A 27,067-nucleotide genomic window follows, 5' to 3' on the forward strand; every position below is an offset into this window, starting at 1 on the left:
TCAATATCAATGATTAAGCAATGATTTAGATAATTGCATACAGAGTACACTTATAATGTTTGCGGATGATACCAAGTTGGGAGGGGTTGCAAGTGCTTTGGAGGATAGGATTAAAATTCAAAATGATCTGGACAAACTGGAGAAATGGTCTGAAGTAAATAGGATGAAATTCAATAAGGAGAAATGCAAAGTACTCCTCTTAGAAAGGAACAATCAGATGCACACATACAAAATGGGAAATGACTTTCTAGGAAGGAGTACTGCAGAAAAGGAGCTGGGGGTCAGAGTGGACCACAAGCTAAATATGAGTCAACAGTGTAATGCCGTTACAAAAAAAGCGAACATCCTTCTGGGATGTATTAGCAGCAGTGTTGTAAGCAAGACATGAGAAGTAATTCTTCCGCTCTACTCTGCGCTGATTAAGACTCAACAGGAGTATTATGTCCAGTTTTGGGTGCAACATTTCAGGAAGGATGTGGACAAATTGGAGAAAGTCCAGAGAAGAGCAACAAAAATTATTAAAGGTCTAGAAACCATGACCTATGAGGGAAGATTGAAAAAAAATTGGGTTTGTTTAATCTGGAAAAGAGAAGACTGAGAGAGGACATGATAACAGTTTTCAAGTATGTAAAAGGTTGTTACAAGGAGGAGGAAGAATTTTTTTTTTCTTAACTTCTGAGGATAGGACAAGAAGCAATGGGCTTAAATTGCAGCAAGGGAGGTGTAGTTTGGACATTAGGAAAAAAATTCCTAACTGTCAGGGTGGTTAAGCACTGGAATAAATCACCTAAGGAGGTTGTGGAATCTCCATCTGTGACAGGTTTGGTCACAGAGATCCCCTTGGGACTGTTACCTGATGTGCTGAAATTACTTCTGAGCCCATTTTTCCTGCCAGCTTGGGACTCCAGAACCCTGTCTTGTTAAGCCAGACATGCTAGCCTGCTCCAATACAGACCCAGGGTTTGGGCCACGCTCCCAAAGCTGCAAACTTTAACTAAAAACAACTCAGCAGGTTACCTGTCTCCAGCACCCAGACACCCAGCTCCCAATGGGATCCAAACCCCAAATAAATCCATTTTACTCTGTATAAAGCTTATACAGGGTAAATTTGTAAATTGTTTGCCCTCTGTATCACTGATAGAGAGATATGTACAGCTGTTTGCTCACCCAGGTACTAATCACTTACTCTGGGTTTATTAATAAAGAAAAGTGATTTTATTAAGCATAAAAAGTAGGATTAACTGGGTTCAAGTAATAACAGCCAGAACAAAGTAAATCACAAAGCAAAAGAAAACAAAACAAGCAAGTCTGAGCCTAATACATTAAGAAACTATTACAGGTAATATCTCACCCTCAAAGATGTTCCAATAAGCGTCTTTCACAGACTAGACTCCGTCCTAGTCTGGACCCAATCCTTTCCCCTGGTACAGTCTTTGTTAGATCCAGCAAACATCTCAGGTAGTAAGCAGGGGTTTTCTCATGGCTGGCCACCCCATTTGTCCCGCTCAACCCCCTTTTAAATCTTTGGCACAAGGTGGGAATCTTTTGTCTGTGCTTGTCCCCACCCCTGCCTCATCAATGGAAAAGTACAAGGATTAAGATGGATTCCAGTCTCATGTGACATGGTCACATGTCACTGTAAGACCCCTAGTCTCCATTCATCGTGGGTTGGCCCACACGTACACAGGAAGGTTTGCAGGTAAATAAACCATTTGCAACAAATTGTCCTAGTCAATGAGTGCCATCAAGATTCTAAACCACCATTAATGGCCCACACTTTGAATAATTACAATATGTCCTCAGACATATAAATGTAAATGGTTTATACTTCATATTTGTAGCTTCAGATACAAGAATGTTACATGCTTACAAATAGGAGGCATATATTCAGTAGGTTATAACCTTTGTTATGAGACCTTTTGCATAAAGCATATTCCAGTTACATCATATTCACACTCATAAGCATATTTCCATAAAACATATGAAGTTCAATGTCACACCATCATTGGAGATTTTTAAGAGCAGGTTAGACAATCATCTGTCAGGAATGGTCTAGATAATACTTTGTCCTGCTGAGTGCAGGAGACTGGACTAGATGACATCTCGAGGAGCCTTCCAGTTTTATGATTCTATGATTACAAAGCAGTAACATTCTGTGATTAAAAAAAATAATTCTTTTTTAAAAAATGAATAGATTCTATCTTTTTCCTCTATCAAATCTAAGTGTCAATGGCACAGATGAAACAAAATTAATCTGATTTTATTTTTTACTGTTGCAAACCAAAAACAGTTAAGAACTATTAATTTTCTCATAATCATTTTTATGTACCTGAATATTGTGGTTTTCAGAGGGCTGTAATCAAGGCTTCCTTACCTGGATTTTATATCTGTGACAAACTCATATTTAATTCCAGATGATTTTCTCATTAAATATTATTTTTGTTTGTTTTTCTTCTAGGTTAACGGGAAGTTTTGTACCAGATTTAATTGTGAGCATGAACAGTCAGATGTGGTTACACCTTCAAACGGATGAAAGTGTGGGCTCAATTGGCTTCAAGGTGAACTACAAAGGTAACAATAAGCTACTGTGGACATGCTTAGCAGTACATAAATATAAGCAAATATTAGATAAGGTTTATTTTTCATGCTAGGAAATGCTCTCCATTCTCTATTCAGTAATACCGGAAGCATCCAAATGTCTTAGTCCCTGATTGTGCATGGAGCTCTGTATAGCAGCTCTGTAAATGTCTGATTGTGTCCTTAGAAGGACTGAGTCCTCAGAATACAACTGAAAAGTAGGTTTGTTATTATTTATTATATGTTCTATGTTGTAGAAAAGTCAAAATAAAATACTTCTCTGATTATTTAAATCCAAGCACTTGATACAAGCAAATATATTTCCACTTCAGAAATTATCCCATTCCATAATTTATGTGATATGTCTAGGTGTAATTTGATTTAATTTGATTTATATTAAATAAATGTAAAGAAGAGTTTCTAAACTCTTCTGTGCCTAACCCCCTGTGCCTATCACAACAATGTGAACAGATGCCCAAGTCTGGAATAATATGGGTTGAGATTGAGATATATCAGTCAGTTGTGTAAATAAACTTAACTAACAAGGTTCTTGAGCTGGTTTGGCATGAGGAGGATATGTAGTATATAAGATGAAAATGCTGTTGCTGTTGTGAGGATGTATCGGTATCTATGTGGTTTTCTTCTTATCGGATGCAGAGCTTGCCAAGCCAATGTATGGTAGCAAAGTGTGGATCCCTCAGACAACCATCAAGTCTGGTCAGAGGGCAGTTGTCAGTGACGCATGACTTTGTCTGTTTTTGGCCACAACAACATGTGTGATCCTCTTGTTCACCCTAGGTGATCTATGTGGCATAAGCAACAGTTTCACCCAAAAGTTTAATAGTAAAGAGAAAAAATAAAGACAAGTATTGTTTTATTTTCTTACAAAGGTAATGGTATACTGATATATCACCATAGCCCCATGGTACTTGACACAGATTTTAAAATGACATGGTCCCTGCCCTGCAGAGCCTAGTAGCTAAATTAGAGCAACAGAAAATGTGGTGAGAGCAAACAAAGAAAGGTGAAAAGAAAGGGCAAGGGTCAAAGCTAATAATCATGTGAGTCATAGAGTGTCTTTTTCACATTGATATTTTAAAATAAAGATCTAGGTCAGGGAGAGGGATGGAGAAGTGAGCACAAAGGAGTTTGTCAGTGCTGGATAGCAATCTGAAAATAAATAGGTGTTGAACAGGGATTTGAAGGAGGAGGTGAGGATGCTTGGTGTACCAGTAGAATGATGTCATCTCAGGTGTAAGAAGAAGGCAGTGTGGGGACAGTGTGACAGTGAGCTTGTGAGGAGAAGCAATAGGGAATAACTAGACCAAAAGAGTGAACAGAGCCCAGAGAGCAAAGTGGGGAGGGACAGGAGATGAGATATAGCCAGGGTCAGAGGTATGGCAAGCCTTACAAATAAGGGCAGGTATTAACTTAATGCAGGAGAACACTGGGACCAAGAAAGGAGATTTGAGGAGAGGGTCAGAGCAGTGGGAGAAGGTTATTTAGTTGCAGAATGTTGCATATATTGAAAAGAGTTGCTGTGAGTGTCACAAATGCTGGAATCGTGGAGGTTTCTGTACTTTGGGTGAAAGAAAACAAAGAAAACAGCAGTTTTGCCAATGGGGATGTATTTGGGGAAATATTTAAGAAGTATGCACAAAAAGTAAGTTTTGGAGAGAATCTGGATCTGAGGAGGAAGTAAAAAAAGTAAAATAAAACTCTAATACTGCAAGCTTGATAGATTGGGGCGGTAATGATGGAGCAATTGAGGAGATGAGAGGGTTTAGGAGAAAAGATTAGAAGTTCATTTTTTGCCATTTAAATTTAAGGTATCTATAGAACATATGTGAGGGGGTATCAATGTGATAAGAAGAGATGTGGGCCTGGGCATATGGAGGTATGTCAGAAGTGGAGGAGCAGATTTAAAGGATAAGATAAGATTATGCTTCTGTCTAATTGCAGTGTATTCATTAATGATACTAGAACAATATGAACATGCATTTTACTTCAAAAGAGTTGAGAGTGAATCAATACCTGAAGGCTTGGAGGATTAAGCCTCCATGGGGAACCCAATACAGATGGTACCCACTATTCTACCCTTGAATCATTCCTCCTTCTCCCCATCACAAGGACAGCTCATCTGGTGCTCTCTTTCCCCTAACAAGTCTGGTCCATCATTTAACCTTACTGTCGGTTGGAGGAAACATGAGCTGCCACACACTGTATGTGTGAGCTGCCTCTATACACATATGTTCATTTCTCCTGGGCCTATCTGACTCCTTCCAGTGCTTCCCTCTGGTTTTTGGTGTTGATGGGTGGTTGGTATACTAATGGGGTCTTCTGAAGTCCACTCAGTATGGATTGCCACTTCCTTCCATCCTAAAGAATATTCTGGGTAAGTTAAACAACTCAGTTATATAGCACAAGTGTGAACAAATCCACATATCCTTGCTATCTAGCTCTACTGAGCTAGGGCTGAGAAAAGTTCTTCAATCTTTAGCATGGTAGTTAGGGAAACCCAAGGCTGCCACATTCTAGGGAACCTTGGCAAATCTTCTGCTAGAGCTTACCAACTAAGAGTTCTGACTGTCTCTGTGAGCTCAGTGCAGCTGCTAAGCAGGAAGAACAAAGATTCTTCTCTGTTCCTTCTTGGCAGTTTTTTGGCAGGGTGAGCAGGGAGTGGGGTGGATCTGGGAAGGCATCATGTCCTCTGTCTGTACGAGGCACTCTAAGTATTGAGATAAGGGAAACAGCCAACACCCCAGGAGGAATGAGCTGCATGAGGATATTGATGTATAATACTTCTAATAAACCCATCACCATGATATTTAGGGACCATACTCAAAACCAAGACTAGCATAATTTTAGCTCATAAAGGACCATACTGACCCTCCAAGTACAGGGTCCCCCTTAAGACAGCTAATGTAAGAAGGAAGTCCAGTCTTAATTACGTTAAAAGCAAGCAGCTGCTGAGAGGAGAAGGTGGACAGGATTATGAAGCGTACAGAGCAGACAAATACACACCAAAACCTAAGTTTATATTCACCATATTTCAGAGGCAGAGGGTGCAGTTTGTGAATACAGCAAACCTTGAACAGTAGGTAAATTTGAAAGAGAATTTGAGGTTTGATTTAGATATTTTGCACAGCTTAAATACCTTCTTCCATTATTTACATGATTCACTTTTAGAAGGTAGGTCATTTGTGGACAGTGTCTTATTATACACATGACATTTTATTCATGTTGTACATTTATTCTTTCACAGAAATAGTAGTTCTTCAATAACTAAACTAATGTTATGTGTGTAGATAGAAAGGAGAGCACAAACATGACCAGTTACATTCTCATCTCCATTTTGTTCTTCTATGTGTGTATTTGCATACCTATTTAAATAATCTACCTAAACTTTTATTTTTTCCATAAATGGTATACTTTATACTGCCTCATCACCATGATACAATTTGAATACTTCCATGGTATCTGAGTGCCTATGTGTTTGAAAGGTAGTTCTGTTCAGCTGGAAGTTGGAGCTAGATTCTTCTTCAAGTGTCCTCTGCAAATTCCCACTTTTGGGATATGTGCCAACTGGTGCCATTGAATTGTGCAGACTTCTGTTAGCAGTGCCTGTTAGAGTGCTCATATGCCTCCTCTCCCTCCTCGCCTCAGTGTTTGAGCCCATCAGTTCCTTCCAGCTGCTGATCATGGATGGATGTGAGCCTTCTTCAGATTCCATGTGAGCCCTTGGTTATATTGCCTCAAAATCCCAAGACCCCTGTCACCTCTGACACTACTGCAGATCCCTACCTCAGTGGTATCCCCAATTATTTCCTTGTCAGATCTGGGCTTGGACCCTCATTCAGAGGAAGAGTTGGATCCAACCATTTATCCAGATCCTTAACTTTCTAAGGAGCATTCTTCTGAGATGGAGTATTGTAAATGCATACATTCTCCTAACTGTGATATTGTACTGGACTGGACAAGCTGGAAGGACTGGGAAGTGCATCTCTGGATGCCTTGGCCATTCTGCCCAAATCCAGAGTTTCCATCTCAACCTGTTTCAAGAGCTAGCACATTGCATCTGCACTGAGGCAGGAATATTTTTGCAGATCCAGGACACTCAGTCTAAGACACTCGGATCTGGGACACTCAGATCCCACGCTAATGGATCCCATACCAAGGCCCCTTATGGTTATCCAAGACATTTTATATGATGAGGAAGAGAAATGTGTTGCAACTCCACAAATCAAGATTTTGCATCAGCACCATGAACTCATGGGCAGCTCCGCTCCAGATGAAAATGTAGGAGTAGCCTCAGCTCCCTCAACTTCTGAGGATGGAATCCAATTCCACAAGTTAGTCAGCAGAATGATTTCTACTTTAAAATTGGCTTCTGTTTCACTGGAGGGGATTCCTCATCCTGGTTTTTACATCCTTGGAAATACCTCGAGAATCAAAGTTGTTCTGCCCATTCTGGAGGGTCTTTGGCAGCCAGCAAAATCAATATGGAATATTCCATCTTTCTGCCAACCAATTGCTAAGAAAGCAGATAAACTTTATCAGATCCTGTATGATAGGTTTTCTTGTTTTCACATGCATCCTGCCCCTAATTCTCAGATAGTGACTGCAACAATCAAAAATGGGGTATTCATATTCTACTCCCAGTGACAGAGAGGAAAAACATTAGATTATTTAGGAAGAAAATTGTTTTCTTCATCCTTAGATATCTTTTTATTATCTTCCTCAATAAAGGCAGACAGCAATACCAGCATCAGCACTACTTAAATGCTTCTTAACAATATAAAAGGCATCCCTTGAAATCCAATAGGAGACAAACGTATTTATCTTCCACTTCTTCTTTAAGTGCAGTTAGACCTCACTGAGGAAGCATAGATGTGGTATATCTTGACTTTAGTAAGGCTTGCTTTTGATACTGTCTCACATGAAAGATTGAAAAAAAATGGTTTGTTTAGTCAGGAAAAGAGAAGACTGAGGACGGGAGCATGATAACAGTTTTCAAGTACATAAAAGGTTGTTACAAGGAGTAGGGTGAAAAATTGTTCTCCTTAACCTCTGAGGAGAGGACAAGAAGCAATGGGCTTAAATTGCAGTAAAAGAGGTTTAGGTTGGACATTAGGAAAACATTTCTAACTGTCAGAGTTAAGCACTGGAATAAATTGCCTAGGGAGATTGTGAAATATCTGTCATTGGAAGTTTTTAAGAACAAGGTATACAAACACCTGTCAGGAATAGTCTAGTTATTACATAGTCCTGCTTTGAGTGCAGGGGACTGGACTAGATGACCTACTGAGATCCCTTCAAGTCCTACACTTCTATGATTATATGAAGTTTAAGAACAATAATTCAACCTTGAATTCTGTTTCCCTAACATTTGGAGTCAGTTTATGCCGTTTTTACAATGAGTGGCAAAAGATCACTATGGACATACGGGTTTTGGACACTATAAAAGATGGTTATACCATCCAGTTCAAAACCCTCCCTCTCCCTTCCTATCCAGGGACTCCTCTCATGAGCCTGTGTTAAGAATGGAAATCAATTCTCTACTAAAAGAAGGAGTAATAGAGGAGGTTCTTGTAGATCTCAGATAACAAGGTTTCTATTCCTGATATTTCCTACTTCCAAAGGAAGCTGGTGGTCTTTGTCCAATCCTGGATCTGAGGAACTGAACAGATACATCTGAAAGTTTTGCTTCAAAATGATAACACGAGGATCCATTATCCCCCTCCTTCCTTCTCCCGTCTAGATTGAGATTGAGAGTAGTAAACCAAAGACACTCACTTTGATAAGACCATCACGCAGGAATTATCTTTCTTTTTGCCATAGGGCAGGACCATTTCCAATACAGGATTCTCCCCATTAGCCTTTCTACTGCACCTCAAGTATTTGCAGAATGTCAGTCTGTAGTGTCAGCTACAGAAAACAAGGGATTTTTCTTTTTCATTAGACAGTTGACTCCTAAAAAGGATCTTCTGAAGATGATCTGAAAGGAGTCACTCAAGTCACATGCTTTCTATTCCAAAACTTGGGCTTTTGGATTAACAGAAATACCTTTTGACCCCATCACAAAATATTTTTTTCATAGGAGCACTTCTAAACTCCAGCATGGTGAGGACTTATCTCCTGGAGAAGAAATTTCTGAAACCGATATCTAACATTCCGTCTCTGCTTTAGAGTCCATCTCAGAGAGTAAGTTTCTTCCTCTCCCTACTGGGTATTATGAATCAAATACTTATGTCACGCCTTATGCAAGACTAAGAATGTGACCCCTTCCACACTGTTTGGCAAGAAGGTTCAGACCTTCAGTAGACAACATGAATCTAATTCTTACCATTCCAAAGAAAATCCAGAAACCTCTGTTATGCTGGTTGGACCAGGAACATGCATCAATCCTCTCTCTCCTTCCATGAAAATTACAAAAGACACCTCAAAACAGGCCAGGGGGCACACTTCAACAATGTGTTAACAAAAAAACTGTGGAATCAGCAAGTGTCACCTTCATATCAGTGTTCTGGAGCTAATAACAATTTGTTTGGCACTCAGATAATTCCTTCTTCAGGTGCAAGGATCTTGGTTCAAATGGCCACAGACAATAGTATGGTAATATACTATGTAAACAAAAAGGAAGGGACTCAGTCATCACAGCTTTGCAAAGAGGCAGTTGGTATTGGGATTGATATATAATGCACAAGATTTATACAGTAGTTCTGCATGTGGAGGATCTCTCAAAGAGTTAGCAGACCAACTAAGCAGAGACTCTTCCCAGATGCACAAATGGAGACTTAAAGGAGACTGTGGTCCAGGAAATTTTTTTCCTCTTTGGAGTATACCAAATATAGACCTATTTGCCACAAGGCTCAATGTCAAGTGCCCTCATTATTGTTCAAGATAATGAGCAGATGCTCACTTCCTACAGATACATTCCTCCTCAGTTGGGGTACAGAGCTGATTTACGCTATCCTACCATTCCCTCTGATGTTGAAGGTTGTGAAGTTCAGACAAAATTCATCCAAACTCGGGTGATACTTATCACCCCAACTTAGCCAAGACAGTAGTAAACAGACTGACTTCTTCTTTCCAAAGGAGGCTACAAATGCTTACCAATATCACCAGACCACCTGTGACAGCAGCAACGGATAGCGTACTATCCAGATCCACTTTAGTTGCATCTGACAATGTGGGCAATAGGATGCAGATGTACAATGTGCTTTAGGTAAAGCTAGAAGACAATAAACATGGAAAAGTTATTTAAAATGGAAAAGATATTCATTATGAGGTACATGATTATGTCCTGGGTCAGTTCTTATTCAATCCATAAGAGAGTATTTGCTGTTTCTAAGAATAAGGGTTTATTTACTGGATCACTCAAGGTACATCTAGTTGTAATAGCAACTTTCCATATACCAGTAGATGGTAAATCTTTATTCTCTCACAGAATTGTCAAGAGGTATCTGAAAGGTTTGCTAAATCTTTATCTCCCTGTGAGAGAGCCTCATGGAATTTAAACTTTGTGCTAACAAAGCTTTGTCTCCATCCTTCAAAATTCTTGTTCTCTATTTCATGTTTCAATTAAAACCACATTTATGCAATAACTTCAGCCAGGAGGGTCAGTGAACTTCATGCCATAATGGCTGGCTCTCCATTTTCAAGTTTTCATAAAGATAAAGTAGTTCTTTGTCCTTACCCAAAATTTATATCTAAAGTTGTTTCCGATTTCCATATTAATCGATCCATTACTCTACAGGTGTCCCAGACCATATTTACATAAGACGGAGTAAAAATTACATTGTTTGGATGATAAAAAAGTGCTAACTTTCTATTTAGATAGGACCAAAGATTTTAGAATTTCACAAACAGTTTCATATGTGAGTAACCATAAGGGAAATACCATTTCCACTGAAACATCATCTAGATGTGTTGGCTGTGTATAGTAGAAAGTTATAACAATGCCTCATGGTCTCCCCCCTGTTCCACATTCCACTAGAGCAATGGCTGATTTTATAGCATATTTAAGGCATGTCCCACTAACTGAAATGTATTAAATGGTCGTATTAAGTTCAATACATTTACTAAGAATTATGTCTTAAATACTGCAGCTAGATCAGATGCCCAATTTGGTAGATCAGTTCTGCAGTCGTTACCCACCATTTTTCTTTCTTTCTTTCTTTCTCTCTCTCTCTCTTTCTTTCTCTCTCTCAATTATGGTTGGTTACTTTTTTACAAGGGTTCGTCATACTCCCCTTCCCCTCCCTCTTCTGCAGAATCCCAGCTAACCATGATTCTGCATTAGCAATGGAATGAACTGAGGCGGCGACATCTGCCTTGCCCCTTTTATAGGTTCTCCCTCAGAATGTGGGAACGCTGAGAGGAGAGGTAGGGAGGGGGCACCTGAGCACTCTAACAGGTGCTGCTAATAGAAGGCCGAACTTTTCAATGGCATTGATTGGCATATATCCAAAGAGTGGGAATGTGCAAGCCAATCTAAAAAAGCCTCAGTTACAAGTAAGAAACCTTCATTTTCAAAGCAATTCTTTTTGTTGTGGTCCTTGAGAGTGTTTGTTTATTCATTGTAGATGCCAAAAAAAAAAAACCCTACAAAAACAAACAAAAAAATATAACCGACAGCCAATGTGCCCTAGATAAAATATTTTCATGCCAAGCCCTTTTGGGTAAAGTTGGTAGATCCACAACACGGAGAACCAGTTGGATGAGATTTTGGATGGAAATTGGCTTTGCAGAGTTAAAGGATGCTATAAGTAAAGATTTGGAATTGGTGCACATCAACTGGATGACATACAGAATTATCTGAATGGAGCAGAGAATAAAGGTGGAAGCTATATCTGCACAGATTCAGGGAGTGGGAATTTGGGTAGCTGAATTAGAAAACAATGCATCAAGGTCATGACACATTTTTGACTCCTTGATTTAAGAACAAGTCCCTAATAACAGAATGGATATATTAAAAAAAAAAAAGTTAGAGTTTCTGTCTTGCATATTGTTAGCATTTTAGGAAGCAGGGAATTGGAGATTTTGTTTTTAAATAGCTGAGTGAATTATTGACTCTGAAGATTCTACCTGGCTATATTTATCTCTAAGTTGCTAGAAGGTTACATGTAAAGGAGTTTATCTTTTCTGAAAGTGCAAAAACTATGTAGATGACCTGTAACAGAATTTAAGGCAGAAACACAATTCTAAACCAGCCAGACAGGAAAACAAGTTGGAGCGTCAGGGGAACTGTATTATGCAGCCTATACTTAAGAGGAGAAAGCATTTTGATGTTGTGAAGAGATGGACTTGAATGCTGTCTTTTTTTCCTCCTTTCTGGACGGAATGAAGGTGGAATTTGGCAAACAGATGCATTGTCCGGCTATGCCAGAAGAAGGACAGGAGATATAGAGTGTTGTTTAATTAGGTCTCAACTTTATTTCTCAATGTCAGGGAGTAACCGACAGATAAAAGTGTACAGTGCAAGTAATTCCATAATCATTTACATATACTTGGAGAGGGGAAGGCTCTTGTCTGCCCACCCCGTTTACCCATCCTGATCCCCAGCCAACCCGCTGTTGAGAGCTCACCAGCAACCCCCTTGAATGAGGGTTCAGGGAGGCTATAAAGAAGGTGGGGGGTTGGTTCCCTGCCATACCAGTCATGGGAGCCACAATCCCCCTCCCCCTTTTTCCACTCCTTTAGAGAATATCTCCTTTAAATCCTTTACCAATCCATTTGATCTGATCATCATATCACTTCCCTATGGGGTAACCTGCATTGGACATCTGCCCCATACTTACATAGTGAGTTACATAATCATAGCCTGACCCCTGTTTCATGTCCTCCCCAACTAAGCCCCAACCCACTGTGGGGAAGGTGAAAAAAACCTCTATCTTGCCTTGGCAAATCTGACGGTGAGGGGGAAAAAAATTCTTCCCAACCCCCTGAGAAAGGAATGACTAGCATAATGCCCACAGCAAATCATGACAAAACCTGATATTTTATTACTTCCAGGGGTGGGATGGTGAGTGCTGATCTATCTGGTCCAGGTAGAAGAGGGCATTTCCTGCCCTGGCATAGATCTAAATACTCTCCCCTCTCTTCTGGTCACCTGTGGGAGGGGATGGGTCAACCTCCCCATGCTGACCTGATCTGAACCTTGTGCAGCAAGTCACTCTCTAGCTACCTGGCCCTTAAAGGGACCATGCACTTTTTCCTACAAGCTAGATGATGACTCCCACCAATAATGTGTGGGGCGGTCATTTCACTTTAGCTCCTTTTTCTTTGCAAAGACTTATTGAGATCACCTGGGATGAGTACTGTGATTTAACACACAGGGTTATACATGGATTAATTCCTGACCCAGAAACTCTTTTGGGCACTATAATTTAATAATTTTGGTCTATACCATACTTGGATAATTTGCCATTTTTATATTCTGAGATATTTTGATGTTCCTCTGCGGCAGCCATAGAAGGAGAAGTCTCTGCATGGAAGTTCTTCAATAGCTGTATTATGGAGACAATTGGTTCTTTATGGAGTCGGTGTCAGGAAGATTCCAAATTGCTACAGTAAGGAACTTTTCAGTATACCTAGCCAAATTCTGCTCTTAGTCACTCCAGTGTGAATGCAGAGTAACTCCAATAATATTTTTATTTGTAACTATTCAGTATCCTCCTGACACTGATTCTGTAAAGACCCAGCTGTTTTTGTCAAATACATCTTCAGGGAATTCCAGGAGTTTTAATGGGTCTACTACACATTTTAACCAATATCTGGAAGCCAAATTTAGAGTGTTTCTTTTATTTTTAATTTTTTTTTAAATTTAATTTTCTTTTCTTTTGGATAAATAAGCTAAGTTTGAGGGTTCAGCAATGCCAGCTGAAAGTGATTTCCTGAATATTTTAATATTCTATAATGTAGCAGGTTTTAGAATGGAACATTATCTGAAACCTATTCCAGAATGTACGTTCTCTTTTTCTGCATATTTGAGTTGTGAGAGAATCTCTGATATGGACATGTGATGTACTGAAAATGTCTTTTGCCTTTTAAGATTAAGCAGTACTACATATAGTATTATTCTATGTTCCTACTCACTTAGTTTTATGAAAATTATTTAAATATGCTGTAATAAATACATACATTTTGAAACCTCTTTTTAAAACAAATTTTTTATTAGCTTGCAAAACACTTAGGACCCATTCTTCTCTGTTGGATAAAATGCCTGTCTAAAAGGTTAATTAGGAAAGTAGAGCAATAACGATATGCAAAAAAAAAACAACCCAAACCTAAGAATGAAATATTAACAATAGTATATTATATATGTAATCACCTCCAGTATGTTCTTTGTTCAAATTCCAAAAGTTTAAGTCTTTATATTTTATCTAGAAACATTAAACATCTTAAAATCTTGTCCTGTAGTTCTAGGGAGTAGTGCTGAGGATTGTGAGATAAACATAGGCTCTCTCTCTTACTGCACTGATAGATAGGGATGCTGGAAATTTGGGGACAAAAACAGCCTTTGCTTAGGCTATGTCTACACTACAGCTTATGTCGTATAACTTATGTCACTCAGGGGTGTGAATAAACCACCTTCCTGAGTGACAAAAGTTACACCGACGTAAGGGCTGATATCTACAGCTATGTCAGTGTGCGGTGTTGGCTGTATCATGCCGATGGGAGAGCTCTCTTACTGGCATAGAGCGTCTTCACCAGACGTGCTGCAATGGCGCAGCTGCATCGGTGCTGCAGCACTGTAGAGGTAGACATGCCCTTAGTCATGTTGGAGGGATTTTTCTCTATTGTTTACAATGATGTGGCTGGGGGAAGAAATGCAATCTCCCTTTCTTGTTTTCTTAACCTTTTGCTGTTACTCTCTCATCTTATATATGTCTCATCCATTTTGTCCTCTGCTTATCCCCCTTCATTACCTGATAACTATTTTTTTTTTTTGGTCTTGTTTTGCCTCTGTTTCCCCTGCCTGCCCCCACGCTCTCTCTACATTTTCTTTTCTACCCTTTTCATTTTTAAACTGTGCCTCATACTGATATGGAACTACCACTTTTTTCTTTTATAAGGGTAATGCCACATTTCCTAAAACACTTTCCTAAGAGTCAGAAGAGGCAAGATCTCATAGGGCTTGTTCTGTTGCCACATTTTTAGACTGTAAACTTATTGGACAGGGACTGTCTCTTCTTTCAGATATATACAGTGCCTAGCACAATGTGTGTGCTACTCCATTAAAAATAATAAATAAGTAAACTAATATCTCTCAGTGCTGCTCGTCTAGGTTCTTATACAGCAACCATAACTAAGCCCCTCACTAAGATGAATGAATTTATCCACACAGCACCATTGTGATTAAGGGAAGTATCAGTACTCCCATTTTATTGTTGAGGAACTGAGGCACAAAGAGGTTAAACAGATTCATACCACTTCAGGAAAGCCTTGATTTCAGGTCTTGGCAGATAAAGTGTGGGAAAGCTTTTTCCGCCCTAAATATTTTGTTTTACAATGAATATATATTTTAAGTTTTCCAGTCTACAAAAACATGGATTCTTGATGTTTAAAACATTTTGTCTTTTCCCTCCTTTCAATAAAGCTTTCTGTTGAACTTTAAGGAAAATCTTCATAACCTGTTTCTAAATCAGCTTTGCTTTAGGGGCCTGTTTAACAATGCAGCTGACATTTTTTCCCATCAAACAACAGTTCTTTATGTATTTAGAGACTGACTGGATCAGATGTAGACAGCTTCAGGTTGATATTATTAAATATCAACTTGAGCACACACCAAAAAATCATAATCTAGACAAAAAAGATCGAGGAGCTTCTGCCTGACAGTTATTTGTAGGAAAGCTGTCACAAGATTGTAAATAAGTTTTTGTTTTGGCAATGTATTTATGTACATACCCTGCAAGAAAAGTTAGTTTGTTATTTTATTGTTAATTCTGGGATACAGGAACCTGAAATACTGAAATTATGCTTTTCAACTGTGCATATATAATTTAGAAAGTATATATGAAATACTATATAATTTGCCTCACTGAAACACAGCTAGCAAAATTTAAATCGTGTTCTTTTTCATACTCTCACCATGTATTGGAAGAATTAGATTTCTTCCAGCATAGACAAAAGGAAATACGTGAAACTCAGCAATAGTCAACAGTATGGTAGTTTTTGACGGAATCAGCCCATCTCCTCCTCTTGATCCTGTTGGGAAAGGGTTAAGGAGGTTCTGTTGATTCAGTAAGTCTGGTGACTTATTATGACACCTGCATATAAGTATGGTGGGACTGGTTCTCTCAGAAGAGAGGATCTAGGGGATGACCTTGCTGAGTCTTGAGGAAAGCAGACAAACTTGAGGAGCAGGTTTGAGATGATTTATATGATTTCTGGGGCATTTTTTGACTTGGGGTTTCAGATTTCTTAAAAAACCCAAGAAGCTTGTACTCATCAAAAATCTCAAAATTTTACCCAGTATAACAACTTCAGAAGTATTTTGTTACAGGCAAAAGCAGGTTGAACATACATTTTATGTGAGACAGAGAATATATATTTTTGTAGACTTTATGAAAGAATTTGTAAGCAGAATGTATTTTTCTTTACCAGGTAAGATGTCAAGAAGAATATTTTGTTCAACAAAATTTAAATTGATTAAATCAGTATATTCCAAGGTTCACTACAAAGAAGCTAAAAATTGCTGAGACCAGTACCTTATTAATTGCAGATTTCAAGTGTTTTTCTTCCCTGAACGAAACACATTCTTTCATCGATACACATTAAAAAAAAAAATCCTTTTGGGAAGCACTTTTAGCTTCCTAAGTAGTCTATTGTAGTCTGTTTTCAAATGAAATCTGAGGCCAGAAGCGGTAGCAGATCCTTAAGATGTATAAGAAGAAAATGTATTGGGTTGTAGAATGTATGGCACAAACATTTTCTGTGAGGAGAAAAATGAATTTAAAAAGAACAAGAGAGAGGAAACTCACTAGCAATGGAACTTTCAGGCTCTAATAGAAGGGAGAAGGCTTGCATATTTACTTTCCCTGTTGTCATTGCTTTAAATCAAGGCAGGGTTGGTACATGCAGTTCCAAGAACTTTGCTGTGTAGAATTCTCAGACCCTAGAAAACAAAACTGTTTTTCTGTGTGTAGAGTCTGTGGCATATATTGTAGTGAGTGGCTGCAGCATCATTCATGGATGGAAACAAGTGTTTTTAATTGGGGGTCTAGAGTTAAAAAAAGAAAGAAAGAAAGAAAGAAAGAAAGAAAATAATAGCTACTGAATATCACATTTGTGAGTAGTTTTGTAGCATGACGACATTTGTCCATTTTTAATAAAGTGAGATAAATTTCTGTTCCAAACTCAATGTTTTTTTGTTTTTTTTGTGGAAGGCTGAAACCCACACCTAAGCCCTCACTTTTCCAATCACATGTCATTGTATGACATTTCCCTTCCTGATATTGAGCAGTACCCTGAATATCAGTTGGCTGCATTTTCTCTTTCCCAAAGCCTGCTGTATTTCTGTGGGGCTGTTTTTTTTCAGAAGTGGTTTCTAATTTGAGTTCAACTTCACCTAGGGTCTGATTTTGAGGACTCAGAACCCCTCCTATTGACTTCATTTTCATTTCTGAGCAGTTAGCACACCAGAAAATCTGGCACAAAATCTAAATTTGGACAAGGAAAATGAGAGACCCCCAACATTAAAGACATCTTTTGAAAGTTTGGATCTATGTATAGAATGTGTGAAATGGTAAAGTTGATAAAAGTGCTATATACTATTTAAACAAATTTACAGTCCACTCCTCATCTTTGGAGTGCAGCATATCGAGACAGCTATATTGTTAGGACATCTGGCACTAAACTACTTTAAGACTATGGGTATTGAATGGTAGTAATTACTACTTAATTGGGGCAATGTTATTCTAAACAGGGAAAATATTAGCTGCGGAAAGATATTTTAATAGTGATTCCTTGCACTGATGTCTAAATGGCACACATGGCAGTGTTTAAGTGTGTCTAGGTAATGTGACAAAGTCAGGCCGGACGGCTGCAGGAAGGTCTGGGAAAACAGGTATGTTAGCCCTAGAATGCTAAAGGCCCTTTTTCCTACAAGCTGGGAAGGGGTTACTTCAGGTCAGTTAGGGACACCTGAGTCCAATTAAGGGGTGCCTGAAACCTGTTAAAATCTCTCTCCTGGGTGGGGGGGAGACAAACTGCTGCAAGGCTGGAGACAGCAGGGAGATAGGCTTCTCCAGTGTGAGAGACTGTGCTCCTCCCCATAGGGGAGACACCCCAAACCCAGTGCCTGTTTAAGGGAAGGACTGACACCCAGGGGCCAGTGACAGGACAACACCTGTTCCAGTGAGAGGGCCAGAGAAAGGTAATCCCCTTTTTTTTCCGGTGTGTTATAGACTTTTCCCCTCTGTTTGGCAGAGGAGCACTCCTCAGGCCTGCCCCGAAGCCTACCGGGAAGGCTCTGAGAAACAAATCCCGAAGAGGGAAGACAGACACGCTCCAGAGTTCTACTTTTTCTCTTCCCCTCATTTTTTTTTAAAGAAACAAAAGCCAATAAAATAATCTAAGTAATAAACAGTAAAAAAGTACAGTAAGATAATATTAAGCACTCAGAAGTCAAGGAATGCAAAAGTTAAAGTAACAAATGGAATTTGATCTCTAACCTTTGTGTACTATACAATGCAATCTTAAGTCTGTATGCTACTTATTTAACTAATCAGATAAAACCACTTATCATACTTTTTCCTAATACCTGAGATACACATGTAGCATCTTACAGTATACGTCTAATTGTTGTATAATAATGTTGTTTCAATTTAATATATCTTTACTAATTTATGATAGAATGCTATTATTAAACCATCTATAAATGTTTATTAACATTAAATGGAGAAATAAGACATGGCAGTTGAGTTTTGTAACATCAGCCCTCTAAGGTATTTTATTGCATTTAGCAATAACTTTTTTAAACTTCCTACTCCATGCTTTATTTACCTATGACTTCACCACACCCAAATTAAGCATTTTTAATTCAAACAAAAAAGTAGCTTTCAATTTTGCTTTTGTCTTTTATATGGTCGTGGAAACTGAATGCATGCATGATTTATAATTCAATTAATGTTGATAAGAGTTACCTGTCCTTCCTGGATACATGTGGCTATCTTTAGCTTATTTACTAAATAACAAATGTAAAATAGCATTGCAACATGTTATTCATCTGAGGCTGTGAAAAGACCTAAAAATCAAAACAGAAAAACTATTGACAATAATAATATATTCTTAAATAGTAACTTCTCCAAAAATGATTAGAAAATAGCTAATTTGGTGCCTGTCTCAAAACAGAACCCAAAGACGAGCTGAAGAAATATAGACCAATGAACTTCACCGCAATAACAGGGAAAGTGATTGAGGCTGTAATTAAGGGCATGGTATTACAACAACTGCATAAATATAAATGGAGAGGGTCAAACTAATTTACTTTCCAAAAAGGAGAATTTCCTTGTAAACAGAATTATTTGAAAGAGTTAACAGAATAGTATATGAGACCTAGTGAGTCCACATCATTTATAAAGATTTTTTTTCAGTCTTCTGACAAGTTCCCTCACATGAGACTACTGAAGTAGAAAAAAATAACCACAGGGTTAGTTCCTTTTTTTCATCTTGTGGAATAAAAACTGATTAAGTGATAAGAAACAAAGCACATGCATAATATATATATATACTCTGTGGAACAATCCTGCATTTGTAGGGGATGGAATAGATGACCTCATAGGTCTGTCTTTGGTTCTAATTTGATCTCTGTGGGGGAAAAAAACAACAAATAAATTAATAAATTCCTTTTGTCAAAGTTGAAAGAAGCTAATAGTGAGTCAGACTTGAGGTCAGCCTTTTTTATTCAGGTCCTTAGGCCATACTCATCACCATGACATCTTAGCTCCATCCAGAGTTTTAAAACAAACTGACCTACACCTACACACCACCACCACCAGACTAAAGTTTGTGTTTCCTCTTTTTTTCTGTCCCTTAACAGGAAAAAAAATGTATGTGATTTTTATTCAGAAAGAACAGTAAGTCTTCTCTCTACTGTTACTTGCCAAGAGAAGGTTGAAGGGCTCTTTATACTTGAACAGGAATGTGATGAGGTTTGTGTTAGTTCTTAATTCTTGCAAAAGTGAGTTCTATACTGTAGGACCAGCCCGCAAGAAAACCTTGTCTCCTGCACATTCAACCATAATAGACAATTAGATTGTTCCTGCAGAACAGACCTGGTGAATGTAGTCAGTCTCAGAGGATCCTCTTTTAGGTGTCTTCACCCTAGGCCATTCTTTCCTTTTAAAGAAAGGACTAGGATTTTACAGTTATTATTTTATTACAATCAAATGAGTGAACCCATATTGGTGAGGAGACATTCTACTGCACTCTGTGCTAATTGAAACTTTCTCAAGGCTGATACTTTCTATCCCAAGTAAATTGGACTGGCATAGTCCAAAACAGGTAGTAACAAATACAGGCATTTTTGTGGAGGGGTGATCAGCAAAGAAGATATATAGCAAGGAGCCCAGACAAACTCTAACCTGCAGGCTGTCCTGACAATTTCTGGGTATATGTTTTTTGTCACTGGGGACTGCACTGTGGTAGCAAGCTCTTTAAAAGATTTTTCTCTGCCTAAAGCAAAACTTCTATCTTGCTGGGGTTTACCTTTAACCAACTCTTCTTTATTCAAGGTGCTGTTCTCGTACAGATACTGTATGCATGAGGAATTGTGGTATAATTGAATGCTGGGAAGGACTGATGGAATTGTGTGTCATCTATGTAATGTTGACCTTTCAGTCTATTTCTCCTAACAGTAGATACTGGATAGGATTGGGGAAATATTTGAGCCTTGTGGCAAAGGTGGCAGGGGTGCAAATTTCCATTACTATGTTCTGTGGCTTTAAAGGAAAGATTAAACCATTTTTAGGGATTGTATGATTTCTATGGAACCTAGTATAGTAATATAGGAATTGCCATATTGGATCCGACCAGTGGTCATCTAATCCAGTGTCCTCTCTCTGAGTGGCCAGCAGCAGATACTTCAGAAGAAGGTGCAAGATAATCCTCAGTAGGCAGATGTGGGATAATTTGTCCTCCATGAAAGTCTCATGCTGATCTCTAGTAGTTAAGAGATTGGTTTAAACCTTAAAGCATAAGGTTTTATATTCCTTTCATTCTTTTTTAAAGTTAAGTACTACAACTCTGAATAATCTTGTTATCTATATAAATGTCATATCTTTTTGAATCTTGTTAAGCTAGTAGACTCAATTAGCTCATTTGGCAGTGAGTTCCACAGTTTAATAATGTTTTGCAAAAAAGATGGTTCCTTATCAATTTTTTAATTTGTTACTTTAATTTTAATCATAACCTTGTGTTATAAGGCAAAAGGAACATAAGCTTCTGATCTACTTTCTCTGTTCCATGCATTATTTGATATCATTATTTTATCACATTCCCTCTTATTAGTCTCATTTCTAAAATAACCAATCCCAGTCTTTTCAATCTCTCTTCATATGCAAGTTTTTCAATGTCCATAATCTTTCTTGTTGACTTCTCTGAGGCCCCACTAATTCTGCAGTATTTTCAGAGAAGAGATGACTAGCACTTCACCAGATGAAGCTATGCTATTGATTTATCTAAAGGCATTATAATATTTTCCATACTATTCTCTATCCCATTCCTTAAGCATCCTAATATCTTGCTTACTTTCTTGACTTCAATAAGAAATTGGGCAGAGGTCTTCCCTGAGCTGCTCACAGTGATGCCCAAGTCCCTTTCCTGAGTTGATACAGTTAATTTAGAATCCTGTAAGTTTCTAATTTATTTGATTTTTTCCACCTGCAATGTACATTACTTATATTTATCAACACTGAACTTTTGCCATCATGTTGCCCAGTCATCTAGCTTGGTTAGTTCCCACTGAAGTTCTCTGGACTTGATGAAGCTAAATAAACTTGTGTTCTTTGCAAATCTTGCTCACATGGCTCAAACCGCATTTCACCCCTTTCCAGATTTCATTGATTTCTGCTAATTTCAATGGGAGTTAGGTGCCTAAACACCTTTAAATATCTGTCCCAAAGATCATTTAAAAGTCTAAATACTGTCAACTGTTCTCCTTTTACCCACTACTATATTGACATGTTTGAATAATTATAAGAAGTTGCTGAGACATGATTTTTCTTTGCAGAAACTAAGTTTAGACTCTATAATATCATGGTCTTCCAAATGCTGCTTTATTCTGTTTTTCAGTTATCTTTTCAACCAATACAAATATAAGGCTTGATATTTCTCATTCCCCTGATCATCCATAGAATCATAGGCGAAAAATATGGAACCCTCCAATCCCCTGCTTTTAATTATATAGATATAGCTTAGAAGCTCAGCTTCTTCAGAACTCCTGGATGTATACTGTTGGCTGTGGTGACTTACTGCTTTTTAAATTAAACCATCAATTTGTTCCAACACCTCTTCTGACACCTGAATCTCTGATAGTACCTCATCTTTATTACCGGAAAAGATCATACGTCCCTCATAGTGCTTGGAGACAGTGAGTGCAGTAGCCACTGCCTGAATAAAATGATAGTCTATCCAAAACAGTGGCAGGATTGTAATATCCTGTATATCAACATCTAGCCCAGAGATCATGCCTAAGGAATAGCCTGCAATGTGGGCTGAACTGGAAACAGACTGTTTAAGTCCTAAGAAGAGAGGAAATTACTTTGGGGGTTTCTGCAGCTGCAGCTTTACTGACATGTGAACTAACTGCCCCCAGCAGGATCAATCTAGAAAAGTTCAAAACCACCCTACAAAATGTCTCAGTTAACTCCTTTACAAACCTTTCATCTTTGAGAGTATGTGGATGAGCTGAGCAAAAAAATAATCTACATTTGATTTTGCTAGGAGTGAACAAGTTAAATGGAAAAACTGAAACAGTATTGTATATCCTCAGATGCCCTTTTCTGCATTTGAGATTGGGTGAAAAGATAAATGTAGTCCTACCTACTGGCTTTTCCTTTCCTGGCCTGGAATGTGACACTTTTAAAAAGTTTATTTTTAAAAATTCTAAACTGGGGCCAAATTTGACCTGAGATTTGGAAAAAAAAATACTGCTGAAAAATTGAGACTGTGTAAAATCAAATTAAAAGTGAAGGGCTTGATTTTTAGAGGAGGGGAGCATCCCTAATTCCAGTTTAATTCAATTTCTATTTTGGAGGAGTATTCAGGCCATACTAGTGCTAATAGCTAGGGGAAGCTCCCAACACTGTCAGGAAACCATGTTCCTAGGAGAATTATTGTTGATTTGTTTCTTTACCTGTAGAGTATGGGAGTAAAGTGCATGTTAAAATGAATGAGAATTAGGAAGTGTGTGATTTTATGTGAAGAAACATATTTTCATCTTCCTAGACTTTTGTTAAGTCTATGCCAATGCACCATAGAAAAATAGTTATGTTTTAAAAATAGAAATGTGCCAATTGGAGATTAGACAGCAGTATTTTAGCTTACTACATTTTGTATAATAGTGTTGGTCTGACAGTCACATATTTCTTAGCCATATTTTATTTATTTATATATAAGTGGAAACATTCTTGTGGTCTAAAATGACATTGGCTAGGAAAGAAGATGGCCCCATTTCATCCTTTTATTTCCTCAATAATTTTTACTGGAATTGACCTTTTCCCCCCGTTGCTTATTGAGATTTAATATTGATTTAACTCTGTGTTAAATCTCCCTTGAGATTATATTCTCAGAGTTCATGTTTAATGGGATTCAAAATATTTATCTTGGGTAATTCTTGATTAAATATTCATATTCTTTAATTAATGGTTGTGTTTTGCTGTATGTTAATTATTTTCATGAAGTAATATTTATGATCTTATTCCTCAGTTCAGCGGAGAGCTGGTCAGAGTAATTTGTAATATTTAGGGTTTGTTTGGGGGGGTGTATTCCTCTACTTTTCAATTTTGTTCAACAAGAGACTATATGTGATGCTTTCTATTTGGTAAAACTTCATTAAAACTATTTACCATGTCACAGACTGATCACCTGTGGTGCTGAGGAGGACATAGCACTGGTCAGCTGACCCCATGTATCACAGAGGAAAAGTCATTTTCTGCTTTATCCTTAAGCATTGGGCATTGCTGGAGCCAGAGATATCAGATAGCTCATTAGTGGGACTCTGATCCCATTTTGTAATTCCTAATATACTCATCTCCAGTATTTCAAAATGTATTTACCTATGTGGAAAATAAGAATGATCATTTAATCTAAGAGTGAAAATGCTCTATTCCTTATTGGAAAATATACATGAATGTATGTTTACTTTGTGAGAATGAAGTTGAAGCCTTGCCTATTAACTCCTTTGTGCCTTTTACTTATAGCTTCCCACAAGCATCCATGGATGGAATGTAGCTAAACTCATGCTTCTGGAAAGATTTTATAGGGGCAGCATTTATACAATCCAAGTAATGTTAGAATGGTTCTTATAATTGGTTAAAGAGAAGGTCTAGTCCAAAAAAGGGAATTAAATAAATCTGTAATGGGGTTAACTCACCACTGGGGCACCTTCTCGTGGCTGTGTCTAGAGAAGCAGCTCTTACCGGGTCTGGTGCTTTCTTCTGTCATTAGTTCACCCCATGACCTCTCTCTCTCTTTCTACATGGGTTGGTCACTCTCTTCGTGGTTCAGCCCTCCGACTAGGTCACTGTATAGTCCCCCCCTTCTGGAGTATCAAAGTCTCTCCAGACCAAAGGTCCAGTGGGTGTTTCACACACTCTTGTGCCATTTCCCCATGGCTGGTAGGGGAACCTGGCCCCACCTGTTACTCTGGGTTCCAGCCGAGGGACACTATAATCAGCAGCCAAGGTCTGCACAATCTCTATCTTCTGGCCTTGTTACTGCTTCCCTGGGATGCTTCCTTCTCCACCCTTCTGGGTAAACCCCTTCCCTCAGGGCTGGGATCCTAGGGCTTCTTCATCTCCCTGGGTTTCCTTCTCTAAGCCCAAAAAGTGACTGCTGCCTTCCATACTGAAGCATCTTTCTGCTGCACACTTCCTGGCTTTATACCTTAGCCACCTTCTCCCCCACCTGGCCATTATCACCCACTAGTCATTTTTCAGTCAAGCCAAACTCTCCACCATATGCAGCCTATAAGATTAATTGGCCGTATCTTTTCCTCACAACAGCCCTGAAGGTGGAACACCCCATCACAATAGCATTGCGTGATTCCATATTCACTGTGTCTCACTGATCTTCATATAAATTGTTCTCAATTTTCAATAAAAAATATTTTTCTGTCATCTCTACAAATTTAGCCTGAGCTCTGACTTTTCAGATATAGTCTTTCAGTCTCTCATATCACCAATAGAAGAGATTCTGTAGGCCTGATCAAGCCTTCATTTGCACCTGTGATACCCCATTTTCTTTAGATTGGTCTTGCAGAGGTCACACTCAGAGCTACAGTCGGACACAGTGTGCTGAGGTAGGCACAATATCTCAGAGTAGTGGGTAACCATACTTGTCAGCTTGCAGTGCTATCCCCCTTTACAGGTTATAGGTAAATTTCCTGCTGCATCAGCCCTGGCCTTCACCCTCCTTGGCCATTTGGGTAGCCTATTGCTATAGTTATTGCTTGACCCTACCCAATCCTTGCATGACATGAGTGCAGGGGCCATAAATGTACCTAACACTTGCATACACTAGTATTAGGCTTTATTCCCCTGCTCCATTTGCTCATTTACTTTAAAATAAAACTTTTTTTACTGAAAGCATTACAGGGATATGTGTAATAACATCTAAAATCTAAGCAAAGATGACATTTTTGTGACCAAATATGTGGGATAGACCACAATGAGAATGCCACACTCAGGACAGACTGCAAGAAATAGGGCAGACAGTCCCCTAAAACTGATGGTTTCTTCTATAATTCACCAATCCAGTAAGAAAATAGCTTCTGCATTACCACACGCGTTAACCAGAAGCCAAACACAATCCCCTTTAGACACTCCAGCCCTTGGCTCCCATCCAGACAAACAGGTCTAATATAATGAGAGATTATTGAAAACCCATTTCACCAGATGTGAGGTTCTTTCTAATCCCAGAGGCTCAGATACTTATCCCCAGGTCAATAGGAATCTCAGACCTTACCGAAATATCACGCTGCCAACCAGTCCTTAGTAAACTAACTAAAGATTTAATAATTAAAGAAGAGAGAGATGAATTGTTTATAGATCGAATACATATAAATGATTGCAAATTTCTTATATCAGGTTTGTAGCAGTGATGAGATAAACTGCTGGCTTGTAAATTAGTAAATTCTCTCTGGTAATTTCCAAAAGATTGGAAGGTCCTTGTGTGACGGGTTTGGTCACAGAGACCCCTTGGGACTGTCACCTGATGTGCTGAAATTACCTCTGAGCCCATTTTCCCTGATGGTTTGGGACTCCAGAACCCTGCCTTGTTGAGTCAGACACAGTAGCCTGCTGCAACACAGACCCAGGTCTGAACCATGCCCCCAAAGCTGCAGGCTTTAACTGAAAAGCACTCAGCAGGTTACCTGTCTCCAGCACCCAGACACCCAGCTCCCAATGGGATCCAAATCCCAAATAAATCTGTTTTACTCTGTATAAAGCTTATACAGGGTAAACTTATGAATTGTCCTCCCTCTATATCACTGATAGAGATAGATGCACAGCTGTTTGCTCCTCCAGGTATTAATCACTTACTCTGGGTTAATTAATAAACAAAAGTGATTTTATCAAGTATAAAAAGTAGGATTTAAGTGGTTTCAAGTAATAACAGACAGAACAAAGTAAGTTACCAAGCAAAATAAAACAAAATACGTAAGTCTAAGCCTAACACATTAAGAAATTGAATACAGGTAAATCTCAACCTCAGAGATGTTCCAATAAGCTTCTTTCACAGACTAGACTTCTTCCTAGTCTGGGCCCAATCCTTTCCCCTGCTACAACCCTCGTTAGTTCCAGCAGACATCTTAGGTGGAAATCAGGGGTGTTCTCATGACTGGCAGCCCCCTTTGTTCTGTTCCACCTCCTTTTATAGCTTTGGCACAGGACAGGAATCTTTTGTCTCTCTGGGTTCCCACCCCTCCTTCTAAATGGAAAAGCACCAGGTTTAAGATGCATTCCAGTACCAGGTGACATGGTCACATGTCAGATGAGACCCCAAGCCCCCATTCTTCCCGGCCTGACTCTCACAAACACAGGAAGGCTTGTAAGTAATCAGAGCCATTTACAACCAATTGTCCTAGTCAGTGGGAGCCATCAAGATTCTAAACCACCATTAATGGCCCACACTTTGCATAATTACAATAGGAGTTCAGAGTTATACTTCATATTTCTAATTTTAGATACAAGAATGATACATACATACATACAAATAGGATGAACACATGCAATAGATTATACGGTTTGTAATGATACCC

At 38.6% G+C, this 27,067-nt stretch overlaps 1 protein-coding gene across 3 annotated transcripts in view; it reads left to right on the top strand.

Moving 5' to 3' along the window:
• CSMD3 (CUB and Sushi multiple domains 3) overlaps positions 1 to 27,067 on the top strand; it is a 1,171,353-nt gene that overhangs the window by 590,050 nt on the left and 554,236 nt on the right. For all 3 annotated transcript variants that reach the window (XM_065399724.1, XM_065399725.1, XM_065399726.1), the window contains one exon: positions 2,459 to 2,571. In XM_065399724.1, the coding sequence (XP_065255796.1) occupies positions 2,459 to 2,571 (113 nt within the window). The remainder of the gene's footprint in view (positions 1 to 2,458; positions 2,572 to 27,067) is intronic.

Source organism: Emys orbicularis, chromosome 2 (assembly GCF_028017835.1).
Source record: "Emys orbicularis isolate rEmyOrb1 chromosome 2, rEmyOrb1.hap1, whole genome shotgun sequence".
Classification (NCBI taxonomy): Eukaryota; Metazoa; Chordata; order Testudines; family Emydidae; genus Emys; species Emys orbicularis.